Source organism: Doryrhamphus excisus, linkage group LG9 (genome assembly GCF_037039965.1).
Source record: "Doryrhamphus excisus strain RoL-2023G ecotype Guam linkage group LG9, RoL_Dexc_Guam_v1.1, whole genome shotgun sequence".
In the NCBI taxonomy this organism is placed as follows: domain Eukaryota; kingdom Metazoa; phylum Chordata; class Actinopteri; order Syngnathiformes; family Syngnathidae; genus Doryrhamphus; species Doryrhamphus excisus.
In genome coordinates this window covers 13,527,501-13,543,465 of record NC_136365.1, presented here as the reverse complement: position 1 = coordinate 13,543,465, position 15,965 = coordinate 13,527,501, and the positions used below count along the sequence as shown (strand labels likewise).

General features: G+C 41.3%; 1 protein-coding gene across 3 annotated transcripts in view; it reads left to right on the top strand.

The window, feature by feature from the left end:
• Positions 1 to 32: 32 nt before the first annotated feature.
• The window catches only part of sh3pxd2aa (SH3 and PX domains 2Aa), a 120,449-nt gene continuing 104,516 nt past the window's right edge, over positions 33 to 15,965 (top strand). Inside the window, exons 1-3 of one of the 3 annotated variants that reach the window (XM_058077433.2) lie at positions 33 to 328; positions 435 to 522; positions 5,118 to 5,198. In XM_058077433.2, the coding sequence (XP_057933416.2) occupies positions 451 to 522; positions 5,118 to 5,198 (153 nt within the window). In that variant the 5' untranslated portion in view covers positions 33 to 328; positions 435 to 450. Of the gene's footprint in view, positions 523 to 5,117; positions 5,199 to 15,965 lie in introns of all 3 variants that reach the window. The other 2 variants (XM_058077424.2, XM_058077441.2) reach the window with 2 other exon arrangements.

Below are 15,965 nucleotides of genomic sequence, written 5' to 3'. Positions count from 1 at the left end.
CGCAGCTGCTCATGTCTCCGGCCAGAAAGCAGCTCATGACTCACTTGGCCTGCAGTGTGTTCCTCTCAACTGATCTACCTCGGAAACCCACCATTTGTTTTACTAAATATACGGAACCCCGTCCATACAATTTCCTGCCAAACCAAGAAGCAATGACTTGTGGTGATTCTTTCTTCATGGGGTAACTAATGGAGTGATACGTTATCAGCTCTTTGTGGACGTTATGTGAAGACCACCCTACTCTTTTTTTTCCCACCTCCACAAAAACCCTTGATGGAATACAGGGTGCGTTTAGCGCGGGACTGAGCTACCTGACTGTGACGTCCAGGTATGCAGACACAAAGGAACTGGCTTCACTTTTTGGCCGAGAGCGAGCTGATGTCTTCCTCGTGTGGGCGATGAACGCTGGCGTGATTTGAAGCTTTCATGTATAGCCTTTGCAGGGTCAAGATGCAAGTCCGGACGGTGCTGGACGTCAAAGTGGTGGACGTGGAGAAGAGACGCAGCCCGTCGAAACACTACGTGAGTAGATGGCGTTTTATGCTTCTGTGGAAACTACTAAGGTTTTCCTGTAGCATACGTGTAGCCTAGCTGCCGTGACGTCACCACAGGCATACGTCTTCATCAGAGGCACACGTTGATGTCCTTCAGGGTCATCGAGCTGTCATAACCGAGTCTCATGAAATGGATGCACACCCGACAGGAATATCAAAGATTGTGATTACACTGATGAAGATCATGCTGGGGGATGTTCATGAGTGTCTAGCTGGTTTTGGGAGTGCAAGTTGTTTGGATTGTTTGAACTGCAAAGCAAAACCTTCACATACCTGTCAACATTTTCAGGAAATGAGCGATTGCATGTGGGCGATGCTGCACGTTTTGGTTTGATAAATGCAGGACCAGTACAGGAGATCCCAACCAATTAATGCAGCCAAAAATGTCTAGTTTTGACACAGAGCTCACTTCCAATCATCAATAAATGACACTGAATGTCTAGGTTCAGTTTCAGATTGGCAAGGTTTTTTGCCTGTGGAGCCTGCATTTCGAGGTGAAAACAACATGAAAACCAGAGAGCTGTCTATGAGTGGATAAAGAAGCAATTGTGAATCAGAGAGAAGATGACAAATCATTATATACAATATATAGAATATAAACTACCAAAAATGGTCTGCACCATGAGCATATCCATGATGGTTAAGGCCACACATCAAGAAAAACGTCTACACGTTTCTCTACTCATCAATACCACCCTTGTTTTATATGATGGGCTGTGTTGAGTCCCTGCACTCAATAGCCTAGGTTGCAAACTCACATTGAAAAAGAACGAGAATGACACCACGTTTTCTGGTTAAAAAAAAAAAAATGTACGGCATAACAGAGTTCCGTTCCTACAATGACAATATACGTCGAGTTTTATTGTAAGCCGAAACATATACCTATTGTATGTAGATTAACACCTAAAGCACTGTAATAAAAATATGAAATAGCATAAATGAAACAGGCCTTAAAAAACAACAGTGGTTGCAGGGGGCAACAGGGGCTTTGCAATGAGTGAGAAGGAAGTCTCAATGTGATCATTTGTGGTTACTGTTAGGACCGTTGCTCACTTTCTGTCAATGTAATTCCTTTCAAATGAGACGCATGCATTTCACTTCATACAGCCATAGCGGAAACATAGCCACGGCCTTGGGGCAAAATAAGATGTGGGTTGCCACTGACTACACTAACCCCTTCTCCCACTACTTTTGCCTTGTGTATGTACTCTTTCACCTTCAAGTACTCATCAAGTACAAATGCTCTCAACACACTACACATGGCGGGTTAATTATAGCTTGCCTCCGGCATGACTATCAGCTCTCCATTGTGATCATCTCCCAGGTTAATGGCATGAAAATGTGTTTTTAATGCTCACAATTTTGTACATTATATACAGTGCATGATCAAATAATGGGGAAAAGGACAGCATTGAATGAATACAGTAATCCCTCGTCACTTTTTGTGTCGAATTTCATGGCTTCACTCTATCAAGGTTTTTTAAAAATATATTAATTAATAAATCAGTGTGAGTGGTTGTTTGTCTACATGTGCCCTGTGATTGGCTGGCGACCAGGTGATGGCGCCTCTCGTCCAAAGTCGGCTGGAATAAGCTCCAGCATACCCTAGTGAGGCCAAGCGGCATAGAAAATGGATGGATATTAATGAATAAATCATGTTGCTTCATCAATTAATACAGCCTATTATTACTAAAAAGAAATGCATATTTAAGCAATTGTGACTGAAATTAAGCATTTTCAAGCACAAGTCAACATACAAATATAAGGCATTCAGAAAACGCATTCAAAGACATTCAAAGATTTGTTACTAGACACTAGGTATCAGCAATGTTACATTGATGAGACAATAGCCACTGCAGGAAGTACTGTACAGGACAATTCTTACAATACCAATTCTTGTGGGAGTCTACGTATTTTGTCTTGTTTATGTCGTATGTCTTACCTTTTCTGATTACATCTACTATTTAGGGTAACAGGAGTGTAAAGGTGACTATAGGGGTGTTATTTTATGTCTAGAGGGCTCTAATAACGTTAACATATTTAAAAGGGTGTAAGAAGGTTTTCTGCGTCTATGAAAATATTAATATATTATTAATAAGGAATCCTACTATGCGGAAATTCACTTGTCACGTTCGTGTTCCCCACAATCCTGCAATCTGTTTGTGATGGGGCTGAATTATAGCTTTATTGCATGACCATGATGCACGTGCATGCATTGTTAGTAATAGTAACAACAAAAACTGGAATAGAAAGGAAAATTCAGCATTTTAGTTTTGTTCGCAAATGTTTGCATTCACTGGTAACCCCCTTGAACAGTGGGGGGGTCTACTGTATTAATGACAGCACTGTCCAAAGAGCTCTCTAATACTTCCAAAATTACGTGTTTTTTGAGTTCATCAAATTGCTTAAATAAGTCATTGTCAGAACCGAGCCTTGCTGACTTGTGTTTGGGACTCGGAGCAGGCTGATTTGTGGCCCGGTTTCCCAAGCTACCGTGTCCCATGAGATAAGACTATTCACAGTGCAAAAATAGAGCCAGGGAAGGAGAGAATACACAAAGACGCACTTTGTGGTATCCATTCAATCTCATTTGTACTATTTGTGAAACCGACATGTAAGTGTGACCACTAACAGTTCATATTTGGAATGTATTTTTTGCATAGGGAGGTGGTAACATAGAAAGGAGGCCTTCACCTACAAGTACCTACAAGAGACTAGGCTACAGCTCATCCCATAAACCTAGAAAAGTGATGGATGAACCCCCCCCCCCCAAAAAAAATAAAAAATAAAAAATTGTGCCAATTTTTTAAGCTGAAGATGACTGATCCAAGTAACGGGACAGAAAGCAACAGGAGTGAGTTTTTTTTAGTTCACACGAAACACGTTGCAATGATTTATCCAAAAAATATCCACCCCAAAATATTTTGATGAAAGGACTGTGCTTAGCCACTCTCTGCTCCTTTCCCCTTGCGCCGTGATGCGTTCAGGTGCACTCGTAATTGTGATTGTTAGGCACTAATTGTTTTCAAATTTTATTTTTGTACCACAATTACAAGCGGTATACCCCTTGGTGGTATGCGTACCCCACTTTGGGAGCCTAGGCTGTAATTTATCTTGCTTTTAATAAAACACAGCAAAATTAGCACATTTCACTCATAGTGGCAAATGGTGATTAATCATGATTAATACATTTGAAAACGTTAATTTGATGACATTTTGTATCCTTTGACAGACCTATCTTGGATAGGTTTTATTCTTGGGGACACAAATGGCCCTTTTACTGTGATAGTCAGAGACATTGGTGGGTGTGTGTTTTGTACGCTACTTTAAATATAGTCGTTTAGGCGGGGTTCACTGCGTTTAGTGGCTAACCCACATTCTCTGCCCAACCGAGTACCACGTTCTTTTGCTCTCATCACTTGAATACTGAATCGCTTTGTGCCCATTTTAACCTTTAGAACTGTAAGTTGTTCCAATATACTATATAAAATGTGTGCTATTGTTTTTGCAGAGTGTACTATTGTACTGTACTATTGTGTTTATACTGTCACCATTCAAAAATGAAGTTCTTAGCAGAAAAAAAACAAGCTGCTAATGTGAAGCATTGCCATTCACTGTCGAATAATCAAACGTGCAGTTTGTTCTTGTGATATATAAATATATAATTCCCAGCTTCAAGCTCTCTTCGTTTTCTCAATTGGCAGAGAAATGTACAAAGTCTTTTTCTTTCTTTCTTGGACGTTGAACCTCCTGAAGAGTTGTTTTCTGTTTCACCTTTGCTTACGATTTCCTCATTTACTCACGTTCATAGATTCTTCTGAAAACAAATGTGACACATTGGACCATTTAACCACAGGAAAAAGCTGTACATATGTGTTGCAGACAATATAATTAAATAGGAACAGCCTACTCTTACAAATGTCAGCCTTACTTTTATGTGCAACACTGTCCATCCATCCATCCATCCATTTTCCTCCACTTATCCAGGTGTGTGTATGTATGTATGTATATATATATATATATATATGTGTGTGTGTGTGTGTGTGTGTGTATATATATATGTGTATGTATATATGTGTATGTATGTGCGTATATATGGATATATATATATATATGTGTGTGTGTGTGTATATACGTATGTGTGTGTGTATATACATCTGGAAAGTATTCACAGCGCTTCACTTTTTCTACATTTTGTCATGTTACAGCCTCATTCCAAATTGTATTGATTTAATCTCTTACCTCAAAATTCTACACAAAATACTCCATTAAAGTGAAGCGCTGTGAATACTTTCCGGATGCACTGTATATGTGTGTGTATATACTATATATATATATATATATATATATATATATATATATATATATATATATATATATATGTATATGTATGTAAATCTGTCTAGCATGTAAGGGCATTTAGATCAACAATGCTATCTGCCCCAATGGCTGGATGGGACAACAACAACAAAAAAAAAACACACCGCAGGCTAGTACGATTTTATTCCTAAAAAACATGTTGCATCCCTCATTTTAATTTTGCTCATCTCTTCTCCTTGGCAGGTGTATCTAATCAATGTCACCTACTCTGACAACACCTCCCACGTCATTTACAGGAGATACAGCAAGTTCTTTGACCTACAGGTAATCCTCCATGCCTCTTAATGTTATTCATTGTATTGGTTGTCTTTAAGAGTGAAACCATTCTTGTCTCGTGCATCCACCTACCCCGGATACCCCGGATCTTGCACCATCCCCTCAGACTAGAGTTGTCCGCTTGGATGATTCAATGTGCTGAGATTATGAATGTGACGATTGTATGTCCGTGTGTGTAAGAGCACTCTCATGTCTTGGCTGGTGTTCACTACACCTTGTCGCCTCAATGAATCAATGTGAGTGTATGTATGTAATTGGTTGGGGGGCAAGGGAGATATGGTTTGTATCCCTTAGCCTCTCAGAGACTCGACATAGAGCTGCTTCTATATCCACACCACTTTCTTTCCCTTCCTGACTGATATGCTTTTTACGGGTCAAGCAAGAAATCCACATGGAAGTTGTTTTAACTACCCATGCTTTAAATGGTGGAGTCCGTTTAGCTCGGCCTCTTTTATGTCGACAACACGTCTATGTCGACCAAATCCTGGTCTTCCGTGTTCTTATTATTTCTAATTAGAGCACTCTTAAGCTGACGTCGGCACACATCGTTGCATATGGGTCAGTTTCTGTTGATATTTGTAGATATGTGCAGTTTTGATACCGTCATCATTATTGCTTGTGTGGTTTGCAAAATTAGATGGTCCTGCAACTTTGCCATCATTAGTCACGTTTACATGAGGAATTTTTCTCTTTCCAAATGACCTTTCAGAAAGCAATGGTATACATGGAAAGGAATACTCCAATCGCGTGTCTACATGCGCCGCTATAATCAATCAGAATAGTCAATGGGGCATGCGCAGTAAAGCGTAAACACCAACATCACGTGACACCGACTTCCTCGAGTTTTTCTTTCACTTGTTGGGATAACTCCGTAATGCCAGTTTTTCTTTCGTCCACTGTTGAAATTTAGTTTGAATCAAAAACAACCTTTCCGCAGCTGTCCAGTGCCTATTGCTTGCCTCCATTTTTTTAAAACAAAGAACGTCTCGAGCTGCATGTTACATCATATCTATTCGCTGAAAGAATGCACCCGGGAACAGGAAAAGATAAAGTTCAATCTTGCTAATATTTTATAATTAAGTTCGGCACATGTTTTATATAAATATGTACGTATTTTCTTTTTTAATAAAACTGGACTTGTGAATGGCGTATAGAAGGGTTTAGATTCTGTTCCACAGATGGCGGTAATGCACACGAAAGCTGCTTGCCAACCGCCAGAAGAAGAAAAACGAAGAAGAACGCAGAAGAAGAACGCAGTCTGACAACTTTCCGATTGAGCGGGTACAAGATACCTCAATCGAATTGGGGAAAGGAATATTCCTCCCCTGTGAATCCGATAATATATTCATTCGGATTGGCACTTTTCTTTTGGAATGAGGTATATACAAAGGTTACATTCTTTCCGTTTGAGCAAATAACCCAAATGGAATTGGAATAATTGGGTCCATGTAAACATGACTAATGTGTTGCCTTTAATCAAAAACTGCACTTTTTTTGAAATGTTGCCAATCATCCATCCTTATATGAAAAAGGCGCTCATGTCCCTTTTCTGTGCATTCTAAAGGGAGAAAAAAGGTTAGCATTAGGGAACTAACAATGTATGTCATGGGAGGCACCTATTTCTAAAAAAACTGACAATCATGTTTTATGTACGTGTATGTGACCACACAGTAATAGGTACATTCACAATAATAGGTAATATCTATCTATTTTTTATGTCGCTTATCCTCACTAGGGTCAATCAAAACAAACAACCATTCTCACCCACATTCATACCTATGGACAATTTGGAGTGGCCAATTAACCTAGCATGTTTTTGGAATGGGGGAGGAAACCGCAATACCCGGAGAAAACCCACGCATGCACGGGGATAACATGCAAACTCCACACAGAGAGGGGGGATTCCAACCCAGGTCTTCCCATTTCCTGACTGTGTGGCCTACATGCTAACAACTCAGTCACAGTATTTTGATCATTTCAAACATTACTGGAGCCAGAACCATCGCTTCTTGAGCTTGAATATGCGGTGGATGAGCTACAGGTTTTAGAAGCTGAGCCTGCAGCAAGAGAGTGAAACTTTGCAGCAGATGGGGGGCAAGTCATGACACCAGCTTGCCAAGCCATGCCGACATTCATTCGTTTGGCATACAGTGTTGCCACCAAAGGCAAGGCTTTGTGTAGACAGTAGAATGAGGAGGACACCGCTCCAAGAGATTGCGCGACAACGAAGGAAGAATTGTTAGTGCTAACAAACCCTGCAGTGACAGAAGCTTTTTTCCACCTACCCAAAATAAACAAGGAAACTGACCATGGTCACCATGGTATTGATAGAGTACTGGTGGTTACTTTATTGGCAATAATGCACACAGTTGACTTTGAGCGAGGCACACAAATGAAAGGATACAGAGCATGCCGGATGCTTTTTGTGTTTTTGTACTTAACTTTCTAATATGATCTGTCTGTAAGTAATGTGCAACGACAAGGATATGATACCTGTGTGGGTTGATCAATTATGACACTGTTTATGTCTAGCTTGGAGATTGGAGTTGCTTGTTTAGCCGCTGACTAAATAAATACACACATACTTTATGATTTTCAGTCTATTTTTATTTATTTGCGAATACAAAAATGAAGGTTTGGTTTTAAAATACTACTCTTTGATACACTTCTACACATATGTGTCACGTATCACATATAGACGTGTGTTCGTCCAGAACATCCTGATATGTATTTAACAGAAGTTTTCATTGTAGCCATGTACTTTTAAAATACTTGCGTACCTCCTTCCTCTTGCTTTGTCTTTCTCTCTTGGATGTAATATTGTTAGGAGTGAAACCATGACAATCCTTAACGTCTTGACTTTCTATATTCACTGTCATTCAGGCCATAATCTCTTCCAGACTGGGAGTACTGGGAGTATGGTTGTGTGCTGTTCTTTATATAAGCTAATACCACATTTATTTATAGCAGCAGCAGGGTACACTGGTAAATATCATCTCAATAGCTAGCGTGTGCAAGCTCAAGGGAAAATTATGTTTCAGTTGGAAAGGTCCAAGCTGAAAGGTCCCATTGATCGCCAGTGGTGTGGTGTGAGATTGAAAGGACTTCAGATTCATCCCAGTTTGGCTTGAAATGCATTTAACAAAGCGATGATTGGATGTTCTGTGCAGACTTTCTAGTGAATCATCTTGAAGAGGCTTCTGAGATGACAGCCATGCAGACCAATTTGATGCAGCATATGGGTCCCCCCCCCCCAATCTCTGCAGCAACGATCGCAGCACTTGTACATCTATTTTACGAACTGGATATGACACTGCACGTGCACTCAACATGTGTGGTTGATCGTGGTGAGGAGAATCCACCGTGCTGCTGCTCTCCTTCAGGGTCTAGGCAATGTTCTTATAGCGTAGAACATCTTTATGTGGAGCAACTATTCTTATTTTCCACCTACTCAGAGAGTTCTTTGCCATGACTTACCATGTTGAACTTCCAGTGACCAGTGGAAGAATTTACCACAACACTCAACATTCACACCTCAAACCTTTGAACACTATCATGAGTCACATGACAGCGGGGAAAGAAAATGGGTGATTGGACCAAATTTTGACTTTTTCACTGCGGGGTGTACTCACTCTTTTAACATGACAAGGGCAAGACCTATGAACTTTCCATTAGATAGCATGGTTGTTTGTGTGTGTGTGTGTGTGTGTGTGTGTGTGCAGGGCTCTACGTTAAAAACAAAAATGACTTGCCCATGGGGAATCCTTAAGGTGAGAACTACTTGCCCGAACTTGCCCCATGTAAAATGAAAAGACTGCCATAATGATATCATATATCAATATATGCTGATAATTCATCAGATAATAGTACTGATGCATTGTATTTGGAAGAATGTCTGAAAAATTGTGGAGATGTATGTTAACATGGCATGCCATGCTACCTTACACATCGTAGTTGTAGTAAGCAGTGATATTTATAAGTTGTGCAACACAATGAAACATTTGTGTACTAGTAAAGTGTTTTTAATCCAGAAAAAATGCTCAGTGGTCAAACAATAATTTGTGAAGCAAAGGTGAGAAAAATCCACAGAGAAATGGAAGCGCTAGATTTTGTAGCTTGTGCAAAATCAGCACTTGGTATTGGATCTAATCGGTGGTGTTTCATTGTGACCACTTCAAATTGTCACAGCAATGTGATTCACTCGCCTGTGCCATCGTTTGATTTGCTGCCGCTAATAAAATACTTGTTTAGGAGGCACTGGTTCATCACTTTTTGCTGTTTTCCTTCAGAAGTTGTTGAAGAATTAGACGATGTTGGCAGGGACGCCATGATAGATGTTTTCCTAGTCAAACGATCGCTGATTGGTTGATCGCGAACAAGAACGGGTGTGGGTAAAACGCGGATTGTGGATTACAGACCGCAGTCTAAATAAACGATTCTGATTGGTCCATTTCAAGATTTGCAAGGATTGGTTTGCAAATTACCACCGGAATTACGCAGTCCGTGTTTTACCAACACCCAACAAGAACCGCTTTAAAAAAACTCTTGGCAGTATGGCATGCCAAAGTGCACTTGCCCGACGGGAATATTAATGATTGGATTTACTTGCCCGAACTTTGTTTTAACTTGCCCCGGGCCATCGGTACATCGTTATTGTCGAGCCCTGGTGTGTGCGTGGTTTTGCTCCCACAGTGCTCAGTGTGCATTGTTTAGACTGCCAAGAGAACAAGCAAGCATCCATTTGTAAGAACAGCACGTGTTACAGTCACAATGCTTTCTCGCAGATAAAATTTCTGTTGGAAGGCCTTTGCCGCATAGCTTCCATATCGTTATCTGAAGTGTTTAGTTTGGCCTCAGCCGCTGAGAAAAGTGTGATAGGGTTCCTGATGACGTTCCCTGCATGTAGGGAATGGAGAGCTACAGATTGCCCATTCATCAATTCATTTTTCTGTCCTGCTTATCCTGCTCAGGGTCATGACAGAGGAACCGATCATTCCTGGAGTAATTGTTGGGGGTCTGCAATCCTGCTGATTTTGGTATTGGTCGATACCAGTAGATTGCCGATACAATTTTGTGATTTTTGTCTTGAATTTGTTGATCATGTGTTCATAATAATGTCTATTTTTGACATTCTGACACTAGGTATATGACATATGACATATATATATATGCCATTCTGTGGGCTGGGTTTCCTTCCGTCCCAATACGTTTACCTGTAGAACAGGGGTGTCAAACTCAATTTACCTGGGGGCCACTGGAGCTAAGGTCTTAGTGAGGCTGGGCCGCATCAGGTTTTTAAAAAAAAAACAACACACATTTATTAAAAACAGCAAAAAAAAACTGTCTTCACTGCTTTTGCTTCTGCCGTGCCCTCCACTTTTTCAGTGCTCTGGTTCCGTTTTTCCACAAGTAAAGCAGTCCAAACAGTCCACGGTTATACAAATATCCTCATTTTTATTTTTCCACATAGAATAAGATGAAAAGATAAACAAATAAAGAAAATAAATCAGTAAAAAATAAAACAGCAAATGAGAAAAAAATATAGTTGGTGGGTCGAGAATTTTTTTTTTCAGATTTAAATGAACAATATTAACAGTTATTTAACCTTTAACATGAACATTAATGAACTTCATATAATTCTACCCAATTAGCAAGTTAGCATCATACACAGTTCAGTTCACAGCACAACTGTACTGCTGTACAGTTCACAGCAGTACAGCGCAGTGACTGTGGTGATCTCAGCCGTGGATGATGAGAGAAAAAACAAAACAGGCGGGCTCGCTCGCGTATGGGCGGGGCAAATGTCCGGTGTGCACACAGCTTTAAGCTGTCATTTCTGGTTACATGATACCATACAGCATCCATATCAAACTTGCACGGGCCGCACTAACATTGAACTTTCATATCGAGGCGGGGGCCTCAGACTAGTCCCAAATGCGGTCCGCAGGCCGCGAGTTTGAGACCTTTGCTGTAAAATTTATCGTGCAGTTTAGCTTCATCCTGAAATTTTACCTGAAAGCTGAAGATCCGTATCTTTTTGTGAGCTGTGTTTGTGGGAGCTGACAGACTTTCGCCATTGCTCACCATCTGTCGCTGTCTCAATCTCTTTCTGCATCTCCTTCTTGGCGAGCCCCCATGTTTCTGTTCAAGGCCTTCTCTAGATGAACACGATGAGGAGAGTGGATGAAGGCTAGTTATCTGTGGAATCTGACACACTCTGAGTCCTGAATGGAGAGTTCATTCAAGGTTTTGTCTTGTTTTTACAACATTTCCATGCCATCCTAATGCCTCGTTTCTCGCAGCACTTGAAGAATCATGTGCTGCTTTTTGGTGAGATTTCTGCCTCGTGTTTCATACAAAAGAACCAAAAGACCAAATAACAACATCATCTCAAATACTAAATTTTCAAGGGCAGTTTCGATTTTTTCCTGTGAACAATTCAAAGGTATTGATGGACAGTAAAATGGAGAGGAAGATTTCCAAAAGCAGATTTGTGCTGTTGTCCATATGGAGTCTTGCTGAGTCAGCATGGCTATTTTTTTTAATATGACAGTGATGCTGTGTGTGTTGAAGTTACAATGAACTTCAATCAATTAAGGCTCCAGCACCCCCCCCCCCCCCCCCCACGACCCTTGTGAGGACAAGCGTTAGAAAATGAATGAATGAATGAATGAATGCAAAAAACTCTTCTGGAAGCACATATGCTTACTATATCTGTAGTAAGCAACTTCTGGAAGGGCAACTAAAACTCTAAGAAACGCATACAAAACATATGGAAATGCAACCAAAACTTTGAAAAACACAGCAATACAGTAAATCTATGCTTTTCACAGGGGTTACGATTCAGGACCACCAGTGAATGGTAAATATCTGTGAGTAAATGATAAATATGTCTATTTCTGACACAGTCCCCCCAAACCCTCCTGCCCGCTTGACGTCAACGTTCTCCTCCAATTTTGGAACAACATTTACAATAAAAGTGAGTACTCATTAGATACAGCTCCAGAAACATCCCCTTCTCTATTCAATTGCCATTGTACACTCGCCACATAATCCAGATTAGATTGCAATCCAGTGGGAAGCGCTGACCTGCTTCAAGCCTCGAGGCATATAACATTCCTTTCTTTTTCGAATGCAAAGTAAAATCCTGGTGCTCCTCGTCATTCCGCTATGTCCCATTGTTGCATTCCATTCTCTCATATTCTGTACTGCCATGCACACTCATATTCATTCCTCATTCCTACAATGCCTCATTCTACCTCCCAGATCATGTATCCTGCCCTTCCATTTGTCTCTGTCTTTCTTTAGAAAGCCTTGCGTTTGCCCAGGTCGGCACACCCTCCCTCACCCTCAGTTAAGCTACAACCTGGAGGGTACAGGATCACTTCCTGAATCAACATAAGGCTCACTGGACTACAGTATTGATTTTGGTCCTCCAACCGGAGCACCAGCAACCATTCCATCTCAATAATAAGACCTCTACATTTCTTAGTTATCACTGTTACTTTCACAGGAGCAGATCTTTTTACATGGTCAACGATACCGATCTTATCTAATATTATATAATAATAGACACAGTTGGACTATTGGTGGGTGTGTCTCCACTCTCGGAGCTTCTGATGATGTCCCTTTTCACTTCCACGGTGATGGCTTTTTTTGTGCAAAAAGTTAAGAAATAAGTGAAATCATTCATTGCGCATAGCAGTGATGGTGAATTTTTTTTCAAAACTCCTTTTCCCACACTCCACTGAGGCTGTGTACTGACTGCCATCTGAAACATCACTGCAGAGTTGTCCACTCTGGCTGTCATTTTGGAAACTCTTGAGGCTGTCAGCATGGTTACGTTGGCACCTTTGCGTTTAGTGCTAAACCCTGGTAAAGGTGAGCAGTCGGCTGGCCTACTTTAAACCACAGGGAAGCAGTTTGTGTATGTGTATTTGCTGACACTGTTCATTTCCACAGATTGAGGCAGTCGCTTTTCTTGAAAAGAATGCAGATGTTTGATCAGTCAGGCAGAACACAGCCCAGCTTAGCTAGTAAACGGCCTTTCAATTCCACAAGAACATTAGTCATATCATTATCTCTATTATCAGTTAGCCTTGGCATTGATAAACATACAATATCTTTAATAATTTTTCTCCATGTATAAGAAAAGTATCCTGAAATGACTTTTGTTGTGATCTGGTGCTATATAGACCCCCTCCCTAATTATAATGCTAGGGGAAACACGGGCTGTGTCGTTAACGTACTTACTGGTCCAGAGGCTTGTATCGATATGAGCGTGCTGTTTGTGAATGATGGCAAACAGCAAAGTTCAACACAGTGACCTTTGACAGCTGCGTGTGTAGTGCATGCCTCCTGCACTGCAATGTCAAACTGTTATGGTGTGGCACATGCTTTTGGAGCTAACGTTTCATGCCCTTTAAACGAAGGCTTTATCAACTGGTGGGCCGTGGGTCTTTGCCTGGGGAAAAAAATGCATTGACCCGATGTCTGTGAATGCATCTCATGTTGTTGCCTATGGATCTGCGTACCCGTTGCAAGCAGTCCCTTTCAATGAAGATATTTGAGAATTTAGACTTGAAACATTTATGCAATTTGGGTTGCTGCTTGTCATTGAGGGTCGATGTTAGGTCTTGCAACCAAACCAGTTGAGAACCACTATTTTTAAACAATCTGAAGAATGAGTTTTCAAATTAAGATAAGTAGTATTAGTAGTAGTGGAGATGTGAGGTCATTCACTTACTGGCTTCTGCTATCAAGGGCTACATTTAAAAACAGGAACCAGTTAACATGTCACTAATTGGAACGGTATTTGTATACTTTAACCTTGTGGAAAAATTAATGGATCTAGCCTCGCATCAACGCTCCTTTCTGCGGGAGCTGCAGCTCAGACTCCGTAAAATGAACAATTCAGTCACTCAGCCAGCAAATTTCAGACTCGTGGGTTGACCAGTACTCAAGTTTCACTGAGTCATGGGTGCCCGGCGAAGACTCTGTTTTCACTCACTCACGGGTTGACAAAGACTCGAGTTTCACTCACACCACTGGTACTCAACGAAGGCTTGGGTTTCACTGACTCACTGGTACTCGACGAAGACTTGGGTTTCACTAACTCACGAGTCCAACTTGTTGCGTATGTGTGACTTTCTACTCATGCGCTTTGTGACGAATGATTCGGGACTACTCAAATCATTTTAGTGAGTGACAGGTAGTCAGTAAAAGGCAGAAGTGGGAGAAGCTACAAACGATAACCCTCACAGAAAGCTTTCTAGATCTTCCAGACTCTGGTCTTTTTCCTGCAGTGTTCCCATGCATTTCCTGATGCCTGCCCAAACGGTCTGTGTAATTTACATTACCTCACCTCCGGCCCTCCTCCCGGTGAACCCACTCCGCTGTGATTGCTCACAGTCCCATGCGCTCCTGAGGACTTCCAGGAAATCTGCAGCCGAGGAAGTCCAGGTTGCTGGAGATTTAAAAAAAAACAGCATGCAGAGCCATCCAAAACTACTTTCAGGGCTCACTTCCAAATGTGCAACCCTCATTATCTGATGTGTTGGCATCTTTTAACACGGGAATACAACATGCTAAGAACATGTATAGGTCAGTAAAGAAGAAAGGCAGCAATACGTCCCCTTTAATGATGGTGTCAAGTTGAGTCTTCAAAATGATGACTTTCGATGAGTCCAAGTTGCGTGACTCGAGTCCACACCTCTGGTAAAAGGAACCAACATTCCAATCGCTACTAGGAGGCATAGATAGCTTTTAGACATTTTTGGGCTAATTTGATAATGAGCTGTTTTGATCATTCATTCTGATTAATTTCTAAAACATCATTTAAAGGGGGGAACTTGACTGCTGAGATGCTGGCAATCAAGGAGTACAGTCATGTAACGTGCTTCATACGGTAGATTTAGAGCAGTGATTATGAATAGAAAGAAAAGGTCTTCCTCATTCTCAGCACAGCTGTGTCTGTCACGCCAAACACTGCCAGCCAGAATGCTTGGATGTGGTCTGAAATGACAGTATTCCACATTGGTATGTCTGATACCCGCTGGAGTAATAACTTCCTGATGTCTTGTCCTAATAAGAATCTATAAGAGAACGACTCCCTTTGAAATGCTGTGGATCACATGAGCGCCTTGTTATGCCGGTCATGAGTTTCCTCAGAGTTTGAACACTTGTGTGTTTATTTCTATTCTGCTCTGCTCCTGCGGTCACATGGCCACCAACAGGGAGTCGAGAAATCAATCCACAGTCCAGCAACTGTGCTGCGTCCCCCGAGTTGATGCCAGCAGACTCTCACAACTCCTTATATGGATGCTCTATTCTTAGTGCTTTGCATGGGATGAAAGTAGCTGCTGTTCGTCTCGCTCTCAGCACAGTCCCGCACTTGTACTTGAATCTACTGGATGCCTTACACGCGACACCACATCTTACAGTCATGAGGTATCGCCTCTTATACCAGTTTCATTTAAGAATGGTATAAAACCAAAATGGCAGTGTTGTGGTTCCTTTCTTTTGCCTGTCATGTGTTGGGGAACTCCTCTCTCCATGCCAGTGTCATATGGAGTTATGGTGTCTGCGGAATTTGATCCCTGACGAGCTACAGTAGCCCAGCTTGCCGTACGTCATGTGTCCACTTAAGACCACACACCAGTTCAGACCAAATCAACAGTACATCTTCTGGTTGCATCTCAGTGGTACACTCAATTTTCCCTCAATTGCTGGAAGACGCCATGAATCAAACATCAT